Source organism: Nycticebus coucang, chromosome 1 (genome assembly GCF_027406575.1).
Source record: "Nycticebus coucang isolate mNycCou1 chromosome 1, mNycCou1.pri, whole genome shotgun sequence".
Classification (NCBI taxonomy): Eukaryota; Metazoa; Chordata; class Mammalia; order Primates; family Lorisidae; genus Nycticebus; species Nycticebus coucang.
The window spans coordinates 45657853-45676072 of NC_069780.1; the positions used below are offsets into that span (position 1 = coordinate 45657853).

At 39.4% G+C, this 18220-nt stretch overlaps 1 protein-coding gene and 1 non-coding gene across 4 annotated transcripts in view; one reads left to right on the forward strand and one right to left on the reverse strand.

Moving 5' to 3' along the window:
* Positions 1-18220, reverse strand: part of PDE5A (phosphodiesterase 5A) — a 139741-nt gene that overhangs the window by 96362 nt on the left and 25159 nt on the right. For all 3 annotated transcript variants that reach the window (XM_053573011.1, XM_053573154.1, XM_053573088.1), the window contains one exon: positions 12654-12743. In XM_053573011.1, coding sequence (XP_053428986.1) covers positions 12654-12743 — 90 coding nt within the window. The remainder of the gene's footprint in view (positions 1-12653; positions 12744-18220) is intronic.
* LOC128591740 (U2 spliceosomal RNA) lies at positions 11994-12176 on the forward strand. The gene has a single exon (XR_008381645.1). It is a non-coding gene; the product is annotated as a U2 spliceosomal RNA (small nuclear RNA).

The window sequence follows — 18220 nt, forward strand, 5'->3', positions numbered from 1 at the left end:
ACTGAGCCATAAGAAAGAATGAAGTAATGTCTTTTGCAGCACCTTGGATAGAACTGGAGGCCATTATTTATCCTAAGTGAAGGAACTTAGGAACAGAAAAATAAATGCCACACGTTCTCAGTTATAAGTGGGAGGTAAATATGGCTATGTAAGGACGTACAGACCGGTATGATGAACACTGAAGACATAACAAGGGGATAGGAGGGATGAAATTACCTATGGGGTACAAGGTACACTATCTGGGGTGGGTACAATAGCCTAGACTTCAGTACTACATAATAGATATGAAGGTTACTAGGAAAGTTTGAGACAGACTGCGTTATGGTCCATCATTTCACTTCCAAGAAATGCAGTAAGACAGCGCATCCTTTCTGATTCACCCAGGCAACTTTGGACTTGCTCAGCTTATTGGTGGTGCTGGGAGGGCCTCATTTGTTTCTGTCTGCACAGCGCTCAGTCAGCATCAGCTGTGGAGCTGGGAAGAAAGCACTTTCATGCAATGATTTTCTATGAGTTTAAAAGTAGGTTAAACCAGTCTCAAAGCCTTAAGCCTTTGTAAAGGGCTTTCAGAGACCTCACTCCAGCCATGCAATAATTTTTGGGTGATTTCAAGAATTTAGAAGAGGCTGAAACTTTACTGAAAGATGAGGAGAGGAGTGGGCATCCGCGGCTGCAGAGACTGAGGAAAAACATCACCGCTGTGGATAAAATGGTCACGAAAACAATCGAGTGGCATTCAAGGACCCTGAAGCAGCATTACAGATTGGATCACTGGTAGAAATCCTGCACGATTACCTTGGAGCCAGGAAAGCTTCCTCTGATGGGTGCCTCACACTTTGACAGATGAGCATAAACACATCCATGTGGAATGGTGTGACGAAACGCTGGTCAGTTCAACAGAGGCAAGTCTAGATATGTTTCTGACATTACTTGTGATGAAATCTGGATTCACCAGTTTGATACAGCGAATAAGCATCAGTCAACAGTGTGGATTTTTCCTGATGGAAATCCACCAACAAAAGTGAAATGGCCCCGAAGTGTTGGAAAGTAAAGGGTGGCAATTTTCTTCCCCCAAAGCAGGTCATGTTGCAACTGTTCCTCTAGAGCAGTGGTTCTCAACCTTCCTAATGCTGCAACCCTTTAATACAGTTAAAAGGGGTGGCAAGGTTGAGCACAGGTTGAGAACCGCTGCTCTGGAGGAACAAAGGACTGTTATTGCTCAGTGGTATACAACAATATGCTACCAGAAGTCTTCAGGAAGCCTCGAGAACAGTGGCCAAGGACAGGACTGCACGGGACCATCTTGCACCATGACAATGCATCTGTCCACACAGCGAACATCACCATTCAGTTCCTGAAGTCCACAGAGGCTAAACATATGACTCATCCACCCTGCAAACCTGACCTGGCCCCAGTGATTTATTTCTTGTTCTCTACAGTAAAAAAAAAAAAAATCACATTTGTGGAAGGTTCTTCAGCCCTGAAGAACCTGTTCAAGTAAAAGTGGACTTCCAGCACTTGAAAAAAATGAGTGAAAAGAGTGTTTTCAAATACCAGCTGCATGCAATTATTTTCAGAAAACATTAGTAATCAAAATGATTTTATGCGTATGTTTCTTAATGTTTATGTATCTCAAAACTTTCGTAGTATCCCCTGTACATGTAATGGAATTCAACTTGTACCCCCTAATTCTATTAAAATTTTTAAAAAGAAAAAAACAGGTGTGCTGTCATCCAGGCTTTGCTGTCCCACTGATAGATGACAAGCAGAGTATATTTACTATCATTCCTAAGGGCCATAGGATTTTCAGAATGGTAAACAGGCACTGGCTTCAACCTAAAGTTACCAGCGGCATTAGTCCCTCACAAGAGTCAGCCCATCTTTGAAAGCCAGCACTGACTTCTCCTCCTCAGCTATGCAAGTCCTCAATGGCATTTCTTCCGAGAGAAGGCTGTTTTACCTACACTGAAAACTTGATTTTTGGTATGGCCACCTTCGTCAATTACCTGGGTCACTTGCTACAGCTCCTTCAGCAGCAACTTGCTTCTTTAGCTCACACTTTTATGTAATGGAGAGGGCTTGTTTCCTTAAAGTTCACGAACCAACTTCTGCTACCTTCCAACTTTTCTTCTGCAGCTTCCTCGCCTCTCTCAGCCGTCAATAATTGACGAGTTAGGGACTTCCTCTGGATTAGGCTTTGACTAAAGGGAATGTTGTAGCTGGTTTATTCTTCTATCCAGACTACTCAAACTTTGTCCACTTTAGCAATAAGGCTGTTTTGCTTTCTTGTCATTTCTGTGTCCACCGGAGTAGCACTTTTAATTTCCTTGAAGAAGTTTTCCTTTGCAATCATACCTTGGCTAACTGTTACAAGAGGTCTAACGTCTGGTCTATCCTGGCTTTGACATCCTTCCTCACTAAGCTTAATCATTTCTAGCTTTTGATTTAAAGTGAATGCTTGAACACATAGAGATTATGGTATTGATTGGCTCAATTTCAATACTGTGTTTCAGGGGGTAGGGAGGCCTCAGGAGAGGAGGAGAGACAGGGGAATGTGGCAAAGGTGGAAGCCTGGGTGAAATATTTCAAGAGAGAATAAAAAGAAATGGAAATGCCCAACACAGCTTTAACAACTCTTTGAAATAGTGTGGTGATCAGAGAAATGAAGTAGTCTCCAAGAGAACGGTGGTCCAATGAGTGTTTTGTTTTGTTTTTAAGATGGTTGAAACAACACCATATTTGTCGATGGTGAACAGTTAGTAGAGAGGGAAACTTTAATGACTCAGGACACAGAGGGGAGAAATGCTGAGCCATGTCTTTGAGCAGCTGAGCTGGTGCACAAATCGGTGGCTGACCCTTACTGGTTCAGACGGTTCATCCCTAGAAGCAAAAGGGAAACCAGAGTATATGGTCTCAGATACAGAAGTGGGAGAAAGAAGCAGGGTAAGTTCTCCTAAGGAAGGATTCTTCTAGTTGCTTTATTCACTAAAACAGGAGACAAGGCCATCCACTCAAAGTGGGGATGAGGGAGCCCGGTAGAGGTTTGAGGGTAGAGAAGAAAGAACTAGACTGTTAAAATTTATGCAAAAAAAAAGTGCTAATCATTTTGTTCCTCATAAACCAGTTTTCTTTGTTGTATGTCTCTTCCTTACTCTTCCATCAATTTAAGTGTTCAGTCTCCGCGAAGCTTAACAAATCCCCCAAAACTTCCTCACCAGCTTTCCTGCCTCTAGAAGCGCTACTCTCTTAGTGAATGAACAAATGTAGAAATGATTTAATTATCCAAATCTATCAAGTGTCAAATTATGTGGCTCTGTGTTAGATATTAAACAAAGAAAACAGTTCAGACTAATGCTGTGGCCACCCAGATCTTTAAATAACCAATGTTTCCTGGCTTAAAAAAAAAGTCAGCACCTCCCCCACGTGACACAAGGAGCCTCCTCTGAGCCCACACCCACAGGGCTTCATTTCTAGGCACCTCCCTCCTTCCAGTTTATACTCAAGCAAATGCTACACCAAAGTAACGGACACATTCTCTCTGCTTTTGGGTGCAGAAAGATGTATTAAAGGCATACCAGTCAGCATTCCCTGCAGATATGAAGCACCAAAGAACTTACATTAACACACATACAATGATCTCACTGAGAACAGCATTTGTGGTGTAACATTTTAGGTCTTTTTTTTTTTTTTTTTTTTGAGACAGTCTCAATATGTCACCCTCAGCAGTAGAGTCCTGTGTTGTCACAGCTCACAGCAATCTCAAACTCTTGGACTTAAGCAATTCTCTTGCCTCAGCCTCCCAAGTAGCTGGCACAATAGGCACCCGCCACAAAGCCCAGCTATTATTTTGTTTCAGTTGTCATTGTTTTAGCAGGCCTGGGTTGGGTTTGAACCTGCCAGCCTCTGTGTATGTGGCCAGTGCCGTAACCACTGCGTTATGGGTACTGAGCCACATTTTAGGTCTTTTAATGCATTTGCTACTATACTAAGAGGCAGATGCATCTTCCTACTTTTCTCCTTAGTTTTTCTCTTTTACTTCTCTACTTCCTCTTTTCCCACTGGTTAAAGCCAAGCTTGCATACCCACTTACTACCTTTGTGTAAACCCAGGCTCTGTTGCCTTTGGTAGTTCAAGTTATCTTTCAATAAACAAAGGGTTGAGAAAAAATGACTTTAAAATATTATTTCAGTTAATGAGCAGAGTTCCTCTTTTGTCATCTGGCCAGTTTGAAAGAAAGAGGATAATAAATAAAGATTTACATACTATGGAAAATAAATAATAACAATGTTAGTACCGCTTCTGGTGGGTTTAAAATACCTCCATAAATTCTTTGATATTACTCTGTTCAAGAGGTGGGGCCTCCCCATGAGTCTGCTGAGCAGGATTTCTTCAGGAGAACAGAACACCACAAGCCTGAGTGCTGTGCAGCTCTGGAGACCAAGCCATGCCAGGCGCTTCCACCTTGTTCGCTCTCCTCTGCATTGCTGACCCTGGGGAGGTCAGCTGCCATGTTGGAGAAGGACACTGAGCAATTTATGGAGAGGCCCGTGTGGTTGGGACAAGGAACTCTCACTAACAGCCTCTCGGAAGTGGACGCTCGAGGACAAGTCACATAACCCCTGCCTATACCCTGACTGCAGGCGTGTGACATGCCTGAGCCAGCAGTACTTAGCATGCTAAGCCACTCCAGAATTCCTGAACCACAAAAACTCTGAGATAAATGTTTGCTCAATAACACCGAGTTTAGTGTAATTTGTTATGTCCTAAGAGATAATCAATATAGTGTAGTACTTTTGATTATCAAATATTAAATAATTTTTAATAACCAAATAGATTTGGAATTCTAAACATAGGTCATTACTACTATTTTTCAATGCTATGAACAGATGCAAAAAAATTAAAAAATTTGTCTAAGATTATCATCTCTTGCTTTTTAATTTAAATTCAGGAGGCCTCAGAGTTCATCGTGTACAGGAGGCCGCGCCCGTGGAGGGGCAGGTGGTGGAGCAGCCGGCCCTGGAGCTCTCTCTAGAGGCCATGCATTGCCGGAGGGCCACCGCACATGGCTGCCAGGATCTACAGCACCCAGGACAGGGCCACCAGCCCGCCTGGCCCACAGAATGGCACTCTCCTCTCCTTCCTTGCCTGGCAGCCCAATGGGACGCTCCTCACCCTAGTTAGGGTGGGCGGGGCAGTCGGCCTCACCAGCAGCATCCCATCCCCGGTACAGGGACACACACGGAGCCTGTGCCGTCTGCTTCCGGAAGGACTTCTGCACTAGCGCCCCACACTTGCCCCACACCGCGTCCCCCAAGACTCCCAGTGCCCACAGCATCTTCCCAAGTCACCCCAGACCCCCAGGTGCTGAATCTCCATCTGGGAGCGCTGTGCGGTCTGGGGAGAGGAGATAGCCATCACTTGGAAAGTGACCTTACTGCTGGGGGCAGGAGGCCAGGTGTCTCCGTTTCATCTATAAAGCACCTGGGATCAGGGCAGGTCACCACAACTCTCCCCGTCACAGGCCCTCATTTTACTGTCATGGAATTACTTTTGCTCTTAAGAAAAATGCACTTTTTGCTTTACACCTCCTATTCTAAGGGGACAAGCAGGTGGAATAGAAGCATTTCCTGGCCAGAAAAAGAGTACTTTACACTTTATAAAGCATTGTACCTCTGTAACTTCACGTGTTAATAGATGGATATAGATGTTTCCATATACACCTATTGAGAGCAGCAATTTCATTGACAATTACCTTAAGTTTTATAAGACTACATGAAAACATAAAAACTTTTTTAATTATCAAAATCCATCAAAGCATCTTATTATATGCTGTTAGGTCAGCTATTATACAAGAAATTATTTATGCAACTGATTCCAGACATGTAATATTATTCAGGGACTACGTAAGATATCTCAAAATTAAATTTATAAATGACCTATTCAATTAAAAGTGTAATGCATTCCGGGTGGCGCCTGTGGCTCAAAGGCATAGGGTGCCGGCCCCATATACAGGAGGTGGCAGGTTCAAACTCAGCCCCAGCCAAAAACTGCAAAAAAAAAGAAACAGTGTAATGCATCCCAACAAGTGATGGAAGGGTTATCTCAAAAGATCCAATGAAGATAAATTATTGAATAAAAAGAATTATTATCTTATTGAATAAAAAGAATTCAGTATAAACCAAATTTTCTGAGCCTTAAAAATAAGATATCTAATTCATCACATACAGCCTACCATTAATTCAGTCTTCAAGTTTTTAGTCAACTTTTCTTCTTCTCCTGAATCAGTAGTGCAGACTCGGGGATTTCAACTATTAGTACTATTTTTTTCATCTGCTGCTCTTAGGAAATGTTCTCTTAGGAAAGTGGTTAGCATCTTCACTTGTTTATTATTTCAAGGACAGCATGGTAAAGGAATGATGACTCGATGTCATCACTATCATGAGAAAGAATATGGTCAGAGAATACACAAGCAAGGAACAATTTATAAATTTTTAAAAACTCCTAACTAGCCAATTCTTTGACACTAAAATAGATCTAGATCAAGTGACAGCAGTCTGCCAATCAACTCTGCTGATTGTTGTATTTATCTTCTCATCTATTTTGACTTACAAATAAAGGATTATGCATAAAGCTACAACATTTATCTGCTCCAAGTTTACTCATCAAATTTAAGAACGCCCCAGTCGGTACTGTGAGCATGAGATCATGGACAAGGGCCTCCTGGGCCTCCACCTTCCCTGGAGACCAGCCATCTGTCACCAGGAGCATTTACGTGCTTCCTCCCTTGGGGCTGTGGGATAAACATAGGCAGGGGCTTTCATCCCTCCTTAGAGATTCCTCTCGGTCCCCCAAGTCCAGTTTTTCCTCAACACTTGTGTGTGGAATGTTCGACTCATTTAACATTTATTTTGTTTCCTTCTGTAGATATTTAATTTTTCATATGCATATCCACCTCTCCAAATTGAAAAACAATTTAAAACCAAGTATCCTTCTTGCTTCATTTTTAAAAAATATCTTGACTGCCTAAATCAGTGCTCTCCATATTGCAATGATAATAAGGTGTCAAAATAATATAATTTAGGGAAAATAAATGAGAAAATTTTTAAATGAGAAAATCATTATAAAACTTCAATTCTAGAAAACATTTATTTTTGTATATTGCTACTGGAACTACACATCTGATTCCATGAATGCCTTATTGTGAAATTTTTGGCAATTATTAATCCCTTTGCCTCTTCAAAGTATTTATCTCAAAAAAAAAAAAAAACTCACAAAAATCAGCTGGTGCTTTTTTAATCTTTCTAGTTTTTTTTTTCTATTTTAAAGAAAGGTGACAATAACTAGTTACTTAGCTAAGATGCTCTTTTACCACATTGCAATAAATTTACCCTAAATCCTTTATTTTAGGCGTCATAATTGCATCAAAGAATTGCAAGTAATGATAAAAATTATTTCATCATTAAGTATGATGAAATAAAATCAAGACGATAAGATAAAAACAGAGATGAAGGAAGGAGCCCTGATTCCAAATTGGATTTCTACTTAATAACTGAGTTTACATTACACAATGGTGTTTAAGCCTCGCCTGAAAGACATTATTGGATATAATCTCCAGGTCAAATCAATAAGAAATTTTCACAGACCTTGCATTATTTCATAATGTCCTGCCTTCTACTCCCTATCCCCTCCTCTCCAAACAATCAACAGATAAAAAGAAAAAAATCAGTAGGTCCTGAGTGACAAACAGGGCTCTGTGAAGAGTTAATATCTACAGCCGGTTGGACTGGTACAGCCCCTATAAATAAAAAAGAACACTCATCTTCACAATGTCATAACAAGCAATACTTTGGGGAGGGCAGTATTTCAGAAATAGGTCATCTGAGCTAGAAGAAAACAGTTGAATTTCTCTGCAATCCTATCTCAGAAATAACTAATGCAAGTGACAAAAATAAAAACTGACCCAAGTATATGGGCCTGAAAAATCCAGATTTACGTCTGAAAAAAATTTAATAGCAGCTCTAAAAATTCACATACTTTCTGTAATTTATTTTTTTGTTATGGTTCACGTGCAATCATGGCTTGCTCTAGAGCGCACTGGCTCAGATTAATATGAAACATGCTCTTGTAACTCCTGGTAAAAATTTCCTTATGGATTCTGCTTAAAGCATTATAGAGGATGTGACTGTGATCTTTCTTTTCGTTTTTCATTTTAAAAGGAGTCTGTCTGCAGAGTGGTTTAAACACTAACATTGAAGGGCCATCAGAACACAGACAAGTCTCCCTGACGCCACCATCAGGTCCTACTTCTGATGGGGCCACATGAAATACACCGGGGCACCTCCCACCTCCTGCACCAACAAAATCAATAGTAATTTCAACGCTGTTGCAGTGTCTCAAGAAAAGTCCGAGCAAGAGGGAAGTAGTGTGCAGTCCTCATCCATAGCAGACTTTTAACCTCTTTTCCATAGTATGACCCTATAATCCGATTGCCTATGTTTGAACCTCAGCTTCGCCGCTTTCTCCTTAGGAGCAAGTTCCCCAATTGTTCTGTGTTTCAGTTTCCTGATCTATTAAGTAGAAATAAGATAACGATCTCTTCCTTTGGTTGTTATGAAGATTAAATGAATGAATATTTAATTGATTCAATCAGGCCCTTAAAGCAGTTTCCATAGAGATTTGCTCAATAACTATCATCCACATTAACGGTCACACGACAGTCATTTCCAAGTCCTTTCCAAAGACCTGCTCCGTCCTCCTCAAACCCCTCTCCCACGTGTGGCCTGGACTGGCTCTCTTCTCTCCCTTCACAGCTTTTTTCTTTTTTTCGTTATTCATTTTTTTTCTACCCAGTAGCTCTTTGACCCTTCCAAAATAAATTATTTTAGCCTCCTCAAGCTTCTTCAGGTATTTTTTCCCCCCACTTTGCTCATTAAGCCCATTTTCTTAGAAAAGAGTAGAGAAAGGAGAAAACTGCAAAAACTTATCCTCTATGATTTTTTTCACAAATGACTGTCCCAGAAGTTTAGGAATATCTATGATTCTTACTTCTATAATAAAAAAGCACTCTGGAAGCAACTCAAATGTCTTAGCCACTGGTAAATGCGTAAACAAATTGTAGTATATCCATACCAATGGAATAAATCACTCAGCAATAAAACAGAGCAAACTCCTGACACATGCAACAACTTGGGTACATCTCACAAGCACTGTGCTGAGTGAAAGAAGCTAGACACGAGAGACCACATTCTGTATAATTCCATTTATATGACATTTTAAAAAAAAGCAGGTCAGTGACTGTCAGAGGCTAGAGACACAGGGAGGAGGAGATGAACTGCACAGGAGTAAGGGGAAATAGGTGAGGTGACAGAAACATTCCACATCTTGATTGTAGTGGTGAGTACATCACTGTATATACATCAGTCAAAGTTTATCAAAATGAGTGAATTATGATGTACCTAAACTGTATCTCAATATGGCTGGGGTTTTATTTTATCGTTTGTTTGATGTGAACCATCCTGATTGGTAGTCATAAAGAAGAATAAACTATAAATCCTGAAGACACTGTTTCATAAAAGGGACAGTCCCCTTCACTTTTTCCTGATGACTTTGTTGCATTCCCAATCCCTACTTCTGGAGAGATTATTGAGGGCAATCTAGAAAGAGAAGTTTAATGAGAACATAATTTGGGCTGAATTTCTTTACCAATTACAAAGCAATTTTTTTGGGCCATGATTTTAAAGTGTACTTACTAACTAAAAGCTAAACATTGTCTTCTCAAGTGCACAGAATAACAGTCCTTGATTTACAGGTAGCCCGGTCAGATAAAATGAGTTGAATTTGAGTTCAGATAAACAACAATATTTTAGTATAATGACGTCCCAAATACTGCAAAAGTCACATTTTAAAATCTGTTCTATATGGCAACCCTATGAATAACACTATTGCCATCAGTGCACTTATGGCCTTTTCAATTTTATTTAATCATTGACAATACTTAGGTAATTAAACTCATTAATTAAGCTCATATTATGTCATAGCTGCAGGTATACTTAGTAAAGACTGCTGGAACTACCCTCCCAAGAAACCATGTGGCAACCCTAAGGCACTAAGAATGACTACTGAGAAGAAGGAACTGACCCAAGACCTCGCTAATAATTTAATCAAATTGTGATCAGCACACCCACTGTTGAGGTTCGGGGGTACTGGTTCTCCAAACCCAGTGACCTGGTTCAGTTATTTAGTTCAACCAAGGCACGGCAGTAATTGAAAGCAAAAATGAATGGCAAATGAAAACAAAACTGGAGCAGCACAGGCAGCGTGAATAGAGAGCAAAAGTAACCTGCACAAGTCTCAGTGTAACAAAGAGAAATTGATTTAAGCACAAAGAGAAAGCTTTAGAGCCCTTCCAGAGAGAGTTGGAAATGGGTCCCTCTCATGATGGAGAAGAGGTGAGAGAGACAGAAGCGCAGAGGCCATGTAGAGGTGTAAACACCCTCTTTCACTCCGTTGGAAATTGGTTCTACTGCTCTTTTCTATTGCTCATTGATTACCGGCTCTTTCTGTTGGTCATGGGTTACCTAGGTTACTTCACAACCACGTTGTTATGGGCCCTCCTGATTTCCTGGTTCTGTAGGCCAGGTTTTGCTCCCATCCCCTGCTTAGGGGACACTAAGAAAGAAGCCCCCCTTTCTTAGTGTCCTTTCTCACCAGGGCATCCTCAACTTGGTTCTTGTTAGAAAAAGAATCTCAGATTCCACCTAGACCCACTAAATTCAGAATATGCATTTTAACAAGATTTCCAGGTGAATCCTATGCACAGTAAAATTTTAAGAGAACTGATTTAGAAAGCTGGGTTTAAAGAAAATTCCGGAACAGTGTATGCAGGATGGGTTGAAAAAAAACTGACTGCAAGTGTAGAAACCCCTTACAAGGGCAATTAAAAAGCTTACGCATTACCCTAAGACCTGAATTATGGTGCAGGCAGCCGGAATGAAAAGAAAGCAATTGAAATAAAAAACATTCGAATGGGAAAAAAGAAAAATCCATGGGACTTAGTAACAGACTGAATAGAGGAGGGAAAGGAAAGATGTCCAAATTTAAATACAAATTAAGTAGAAGCACTGTGTACTTCTAATATGACTGGCAGTGGTTCTCAACCTTTGCCACACATTGCAACCACTTGGGAGCTTTAACAATATTGATATACCTTATTCTATTTAAGGTGAAGTCTGGGCATTAGACTTTTAAAATGCTATATTCAGATAGCTGGTAAAACAAAATTTCTGGGTGTGTCTGTCGGGGTGTTTCCAGAAGACATTAGCATTTTATTTAGCAGACTCAGTAAAAAGAGATCCTCCCACTGAGGGCCTGCATAAAAGAAAAAGGCGGGGGCGGCGCCTGTGGCTCAGTGAGTAGGGCGCGGGCCCCATATGCCGAGGGTGGCAGGTTCAAACCCAGCCCTGGCCAAACTGCAACAAAAAAATAGCCGGGCGTTGTGGCGGGCGCCTGTAGTCCCAGCTACTCGGGAGGCTGAGGCAAGAGAATCGCCTAAGCCCAAGAGTTAGAGGTTGCTGTGAGCTGTGTGACGCCACGGCACTCTACCCGAGGGCAGTACAGTGAGACTCTGTCTCTACAAAAAAAAAAAAAAAGAAAGAAAGAAAGAAAAAGGCGGAAGAAAGGGGCACTTACTCTGTCTTTGGAAGCTGAGATGTCCATTCTCTCCTTCCTTCGGATGTCAGAACTCCAGGTTCTTAGGCCCTTAGACTCTTGAGACTAATAATGTTCTCAGGCCTTAGGATTCAGACTCCAATTATACCACAGGCTTCCCTGGTTCTCCAACCTGAGGACTGTGAGTCACGGAACTTCCTAGCCTCCATAATTGCCTGAGCCAACTCCCACAATAAACTCCCTCTTATTTATCTATACACATGCTATAGATCCTGTTTCTCTGGAGAACCCTAACACAAGTGGTAATCTTTTAGAATTTTCCAGCTATCGCTTCTCGGCCTTTTGGCTAAGATCAAGTGTAGAATTTTCCAGCTAGTTGTAATGAGTAGTCAGGATTGAAAATGCACAATTGAAACTTTCAGTTGAATTTTATTTATTAAGTATTTTTTTGAAATAAGGATAAAATGAAGAGAGAATTCAGTGCTAACAGACTCCAATCTTCAAGTTAGACAAAATATAAACCAACATATTTTCATTTGCTTATTATAATTTCACATTAAAATTTACACAACTGGAATTAGCTACAATGTTCATCTTTTCAAAACCTCAATTGGAATCCAAAGAAACCAGGTCTCAACCATTGCAATGGATGACAACTTATAAAATAAGTATTACTCATACATTTAAAATATAATATGAAATAAATTGATTCTAATCACAATCATAATTACATATAGAAAATGGCCTTTAGGTAAGAAGGTAGGAAATGAGATTTAAAATTTATTTCTGTCAAAGGTCATAGTAAACTCTGTCAGGATTCAACCCTATAACAAAAGTAAATAAAAAATACCAAGCAGAACATTCAAGTACTTAGTACATTATAACTAACTTGTCACTATAGCAATGTTTCATATATGTATAAAGAAAACTTTCGAAAGAAAAAAATCTTTCCAAGCGATCTTTTATAAAATGGGAAACTGGCTTACCTCTTCCCTGTGATTCTTAATTGGCATACAAAGAATACTCTGGGTCTTGTAGCCGGTAATTTGATCAACTTCTGCATTGAACCGAGGATCCTAGTAAGGAAAAAGAAAATTCAATTTAATAACCTACCTGTTCAAAGATTGATTTGATTTTTCTCATTTATTAGATTGGAACTTTCTGATTTATGATTTTAGAAAAATCTAACCTTTGACTTGCCTTGGTACTCCGAGAAACGATTTTAACATTGTGAAAGGCATCAAGTCACACAAGTGCATATCAAGTTTGACAATGGTACATTTCTGTTGTTTTTTATTACCAGCTAGAATTTATGAGAAAAATTACAGACTTGGACAAATGTTCAAAAATAAAATAAACTCATTTTAAACATCCAGACTTAAGGAAAAAGTGGCATCTTTCTGCCTCTATAAAACACCGTGCTTCTCCATCTTGCTACCTGACTCTTCTATGCCATCAAGTGGAAAAAATCTTGGCTACAATACCTTGTTTAAGACCCAACACCTCCACAACAATCTTTTCAATCAATGACTTTACTTATAATGGTTGCTTTTACATTTCCTCAGTATTCTGTACTTCTGTCTCAAGTGTTGATAAGAATTTAAGTTCATGTTACATATAAAAGAGATACATGGACTGAGTGAGAATATAAACAATTCCTTAATCTTTCGAATCTCCTCCTCCCTTTACAAGGCACATCATACACATCCAATAATCACGAAGAACTTCTCGGAGGTGTAAAAGTTCTAAATATGGATTAAGGAAAGGCAGAGTTTAATTTTTCATTAAACTTTAGATTAAGAAATTCTAAACTTAGGCTGAAAACTCTATCTACAGTTTGTTCATTTATTTCCTTATTTTTTGGTTCATCACCGTATTCCCAATACTTAGCACAGGAACTCAAAAGCATTTGTTAAATAAATGAAGGAATTCCCTAACAATTCCATGGTTATTAATAGGTGATCATTTCTAATTTCTTACTGTTTAAGGCAAATCCTGTCCATAAGAAGGAAACCACAGTAGAGGACATCAGCAGATACAACTCCAGGAGGGGAGATTAGAATAGAAATAAACATTCCAAAACATAAACATCTGAATGAGTTCCCTTCAAAGCAATGTTATGTGTTCAACCCAATGATAGCGTCACTGCTCCAAAAAAGTCTGCTTTTGGAATTCCCTTCAGAGAATATGGAATATCCATACTGGAAAAGCTCATTTTTTGGAAGGTCATTTCTTTTTTGTTTTAATAACTTAGTCACAGTCAAGCTGTGAATGAAGTAGGTGAGTACACGAGATTCCATAAATTTGGGTCAGAAATCAGGCCAGTTTTCTCCTGAGAGGGCCAAACTTGGCTTTAAAGATAATTTCAAAAGAAAAGGTATGAAATGGTGGAAAATCAGTATAAATATTTTATATCATAAACACTACTGCATTTTTGCCTTTTCTGTTTCTGTTTCTGCAATGAAACATTTACGATGTCCAACATACAAACAAAAATTACTACACATGTGAAGAAACAGGAAATTGCAACCCATAGGGAAGAGAAATAGTAAAAAAAAAAAAAAGGAAAAATAATGACCCCAAGATGATTCTGATATTGGGATTAACAAACAAGGATTTTAATGCAGCTATTAAAAATGTTTTTAAGGGGTGGCACCTGTGGCTCAAAGGAGTAGGGCGCTGGCCCCATATGCCGGAGGTGGTGGGTTCAAACCCATCCCCGGACAAAACTGTAAAAGAAAAAAGAAAATAAACAGAACTTTAAAAAAAAAAAAGTCTTTAAGGACTGACAGGAAAATATGGTAACAACAAACAGATGGGAATCTCTGCAAAGAAAGGAAAAATTATTAAAATAGCTAAATGGAAGCTCTAGAAAATGCGAAGTTCACTGATGGGTTTCACAGCAGACTGGAAAAAAGAAGAAGAAAAAGTCAGATGAACAGAAAATACCCATTCGGAAGCACTGAGAGGGAAAACCTACAAAACATTAGCAGTGTCTTGGTGTTTTCTAGAACAAAGACAATAGAACCAAGAAATATTTAAAGATCTATGACCAAAAATTGCCCAAAGTTGATGAAAACCTTAAACATCCACAGGAAATAATATATACGGGTAAGCATGTACGTTGAAAATGACACAAAGTGTGGCTGCTTTCTCATGATAAAAATGAAGACCAACAAAAGAATAAAATGAGAAAATTCTTTTAAAGTGTTGGAAAAAAATTATCAACTGAGAATTGTCTAGCCAATGAAAGCATTCTTCAAAATACAGGAAAAATAAAAGCATTTTCGAATAAACTAAAACTGACAGTATTTGTCACCACTATATGTACTTAAAAAGTCCTAAGAGAAGTTCACAGTTTAAAAGGAAAGATACTAAAATCTACAGAATAAGGAGCTAGGAAGTCAACTTGCACATATGTATAAATATATTAACATAAAGAATAAGGAAGTCTAAGCTTGGGCCCATAGCTTAGTGAGTAGGGCACCGGCCACATACACTGAGGCTGGTGGGTTTGAGCCAGGCCTGGGCCTGCTAAACAACAATGACAATTGCAACAAAAAAAATAGCTGGGCATTGTGGCAGGTGCCTATTGTCCCAGCTACTCTGGAGTTGGAGGTTGCTGTGAGCTGTGACGCCATGGCACTCTATCACTCTACCAAGGGCGACAAAGTGAGACTCTGTCTCTTAAAAAGAAAAAAAAAGAATAAGGAAGTCTGGCTCTTCATTTTTGGAAAGGGAAGAATCATTGTTTTTTAGTATAGTAAGAAGCTAGATATGAAAATAAATTATGTGTATACATGTATATCTATGTATTTTCCTCAGCTCTGTCTGCTGGACATACCAGCAGCAAAGAGCACATGTAATGCATCTATGTTGGCTTCTAAATACTTTTCCCTTCACTAAAAGACACCTTGGAAAAAAGAATTATTCTAGGGATAAGACAGGGAAAGTAAAAGATGAGCCTCAAACATTTTGATAAGGCAGAAAGCTAGAAAACATCCAAAAAGTAATGGGGCCTTATCAAAAAGACACAGGAGGGAGCAAATCTGATATAAAGATAATGAGAGATCGTAATTCACTAAATAAAAATCTGAGTACCTGTTAATATAAATGAATGAATAAAGGAGAACTCAAACTCTTCTCTGCTAGCTAATGAATATAGAAGGTATGATGGAGGCAGAAAATCAGAGGGCACTAACACAGCTAAGTGTAGGTTACTGAGGAACAGAATATGTACACAATCTCAAAGTATCTCCCCATATCATACTTATGAATTACAATGGGGGAAATTGGACCTTTATACTGGAGAAAACTACTGGTTACCATTTTAAACAAGTTATCAAATTTAACATCATCGATATTGGGGTAAACTTACATCATGTGCCTCCTGATAAGATGCACTAAAAAGGTCTGTAGTATAATAAAAAATGTTCTTGGTCTCTGTCCCTAGTTCTTGACACAGACCTTCTAAGATTCACGTAATTTCTTGAGTGACAGAAATGCATTTTGGTATTCATAACAAGCCCCCTCAATCATACCTGAGTACTACTAATGAGATGACTACTGGGGGTGGAAGTGGAGAGCCCTGGAAGGATGGGAGCCGGGTTAATCACCCAACCATAAGGTTAGAGGGTTAGACCCTTCAGTCCCGCCCCCTACCTCTAGGGAGGGGAGAGAGGCTGCAGATTTAACTCAGGGACCAAAGGCCAATGTTTTAGTCAATCATACCTACATAATGAAATCTCAACAACAGCAACAACAAACTCAGAACAATGAGGTCTGTGAGAGCTTCTGGGCTGGTGAAGATATTGATGTGCTGGGATGGTGGGAGGCTGGAGAAGGCAAGGAAGCTGTACTTCCCCTACACCCCCCATCCCTTCCCCTAGCCACCTCTTCCATTTAGCAATTCCTGAATTGTAACCTTTGAAATAAAACTATAATTGTATAGTGCTGTCCTGAGTTCTGTGAGTAGTTCTACCAAATTACTGACCCTGATCCTGAAAGGGAGTCACCCAATTAGTGGTGAGCCTGGAAGAAGTGTGGGCAGCCTGAGAATCCCATTTGTGGCTGGTCTGAAGCGGGGGCCGTGCAGGTTCTGCGCTAACTCCAGGAAGTTAAGTGTCAGGAAATCGCTGGAATGTAGGACACCCAGCTGGTGGGACAGAACTGAAGAACTGGTTGTTGTTTAGAAAATCAAACGAGGTCTCACCATGAACATCTGTGGTATTCCTGCCGAAAGGGCCTAGCTTGAATCTACTCATGAAAGCCATTCTACAAATAAGTGGCCTCTATCCTTTAAAAATGTCTAAATCAAGAAAGACAAAGCAATGCTGAGAAATTGTTGCAGACAGAAAGGAAACCAAACAGACAGGACAACCGTATGCAATAAAAAATTCCGGATTGGGGGGAAGAAATTATAAAGGTTATTATTGGGGCACGATGAAATTTTGATTACCGACTCTTAAATAATAGTATTGTAACAGATTATTCTATCAATGTAAAATTTCCTGATTTCCCTAATTCCATTATAGCTGTGTAAGAGAATATTCTTATTAAAAATATACAGGAAAAAAATATGTCTCCAACTTATGAAATGGTTCAGAAAAAATTAGAAGCATATATTACTGCAGTAGAGAAAGAGAGCGCAAAAGAAGAAATGATAAAGCAAAATAGAGAATCCTGGTAAAGGACACGTGGGAGTTTCTTACACTGGTCTTGCAACTGTTCTGTGAGTTTGAAATTGTATCAAGAGAAAAATAACAGAAAACAAGAAAGGAAACAATACAGAGGACTTGCCAAATTATAAGGCTGGTTTTCTTCCACAAAGTGGAATTTTTAAGAGAATGCCTAAAAGTGAGTAAACAGGAACAGGCTCAGACACAGCAGTTCCCAAACTCTGTTCCCTGGGGCACAATTCTATCCTAAGAGATGAGTTAAGTAGATTTGTCTCAGTTCAAACAGTTGCACGTGTTCTTTTTTTCCTTTTAAAATCCACTTTGGAAATAATCTTATTCATCAGAAAGTCACCGGAGAGAGTTCTTATTTCTTTAGGAAAATATCTTGGTAAATAACTTTAAGTGAAAAGTGAGACCTGTTGGTGAGAAAAGGTGAAAAATTGTATCTCGGGAAAAGAATGAAATGGGGGGGATGAAGTGGGGTTGAGAGGAACAGCCGTTCCATTGTCAAAGGCCACAAAAATAGCAATGTGACCCCGTCCTAAAACCTTCCAAGTTCTCTCACCATAAATCCTGGTACACATGGGAGCGGCTCCTGTGGAAATGGGAGAAGAGTCTGAGTTTTGGATTCCAGGTGACTTGGGAGAAAGGGGGTGTTGTGACAATGTCGAACACGGAAGAGGTGTTCAAGGCAATCCAGGACAGGTGTAAGATGGTATCTACTTTTCATATATAAGGAAAATACCAAACATATTTATATAGTTATTTTCATTACATCTGACTATAAGGGTTAATATTTTACCTTCTTACTAATAAATGTGTTAATATCTTATTATTAACATGGTGCCACATTCAAGGAAGTTGCATGGATGGTG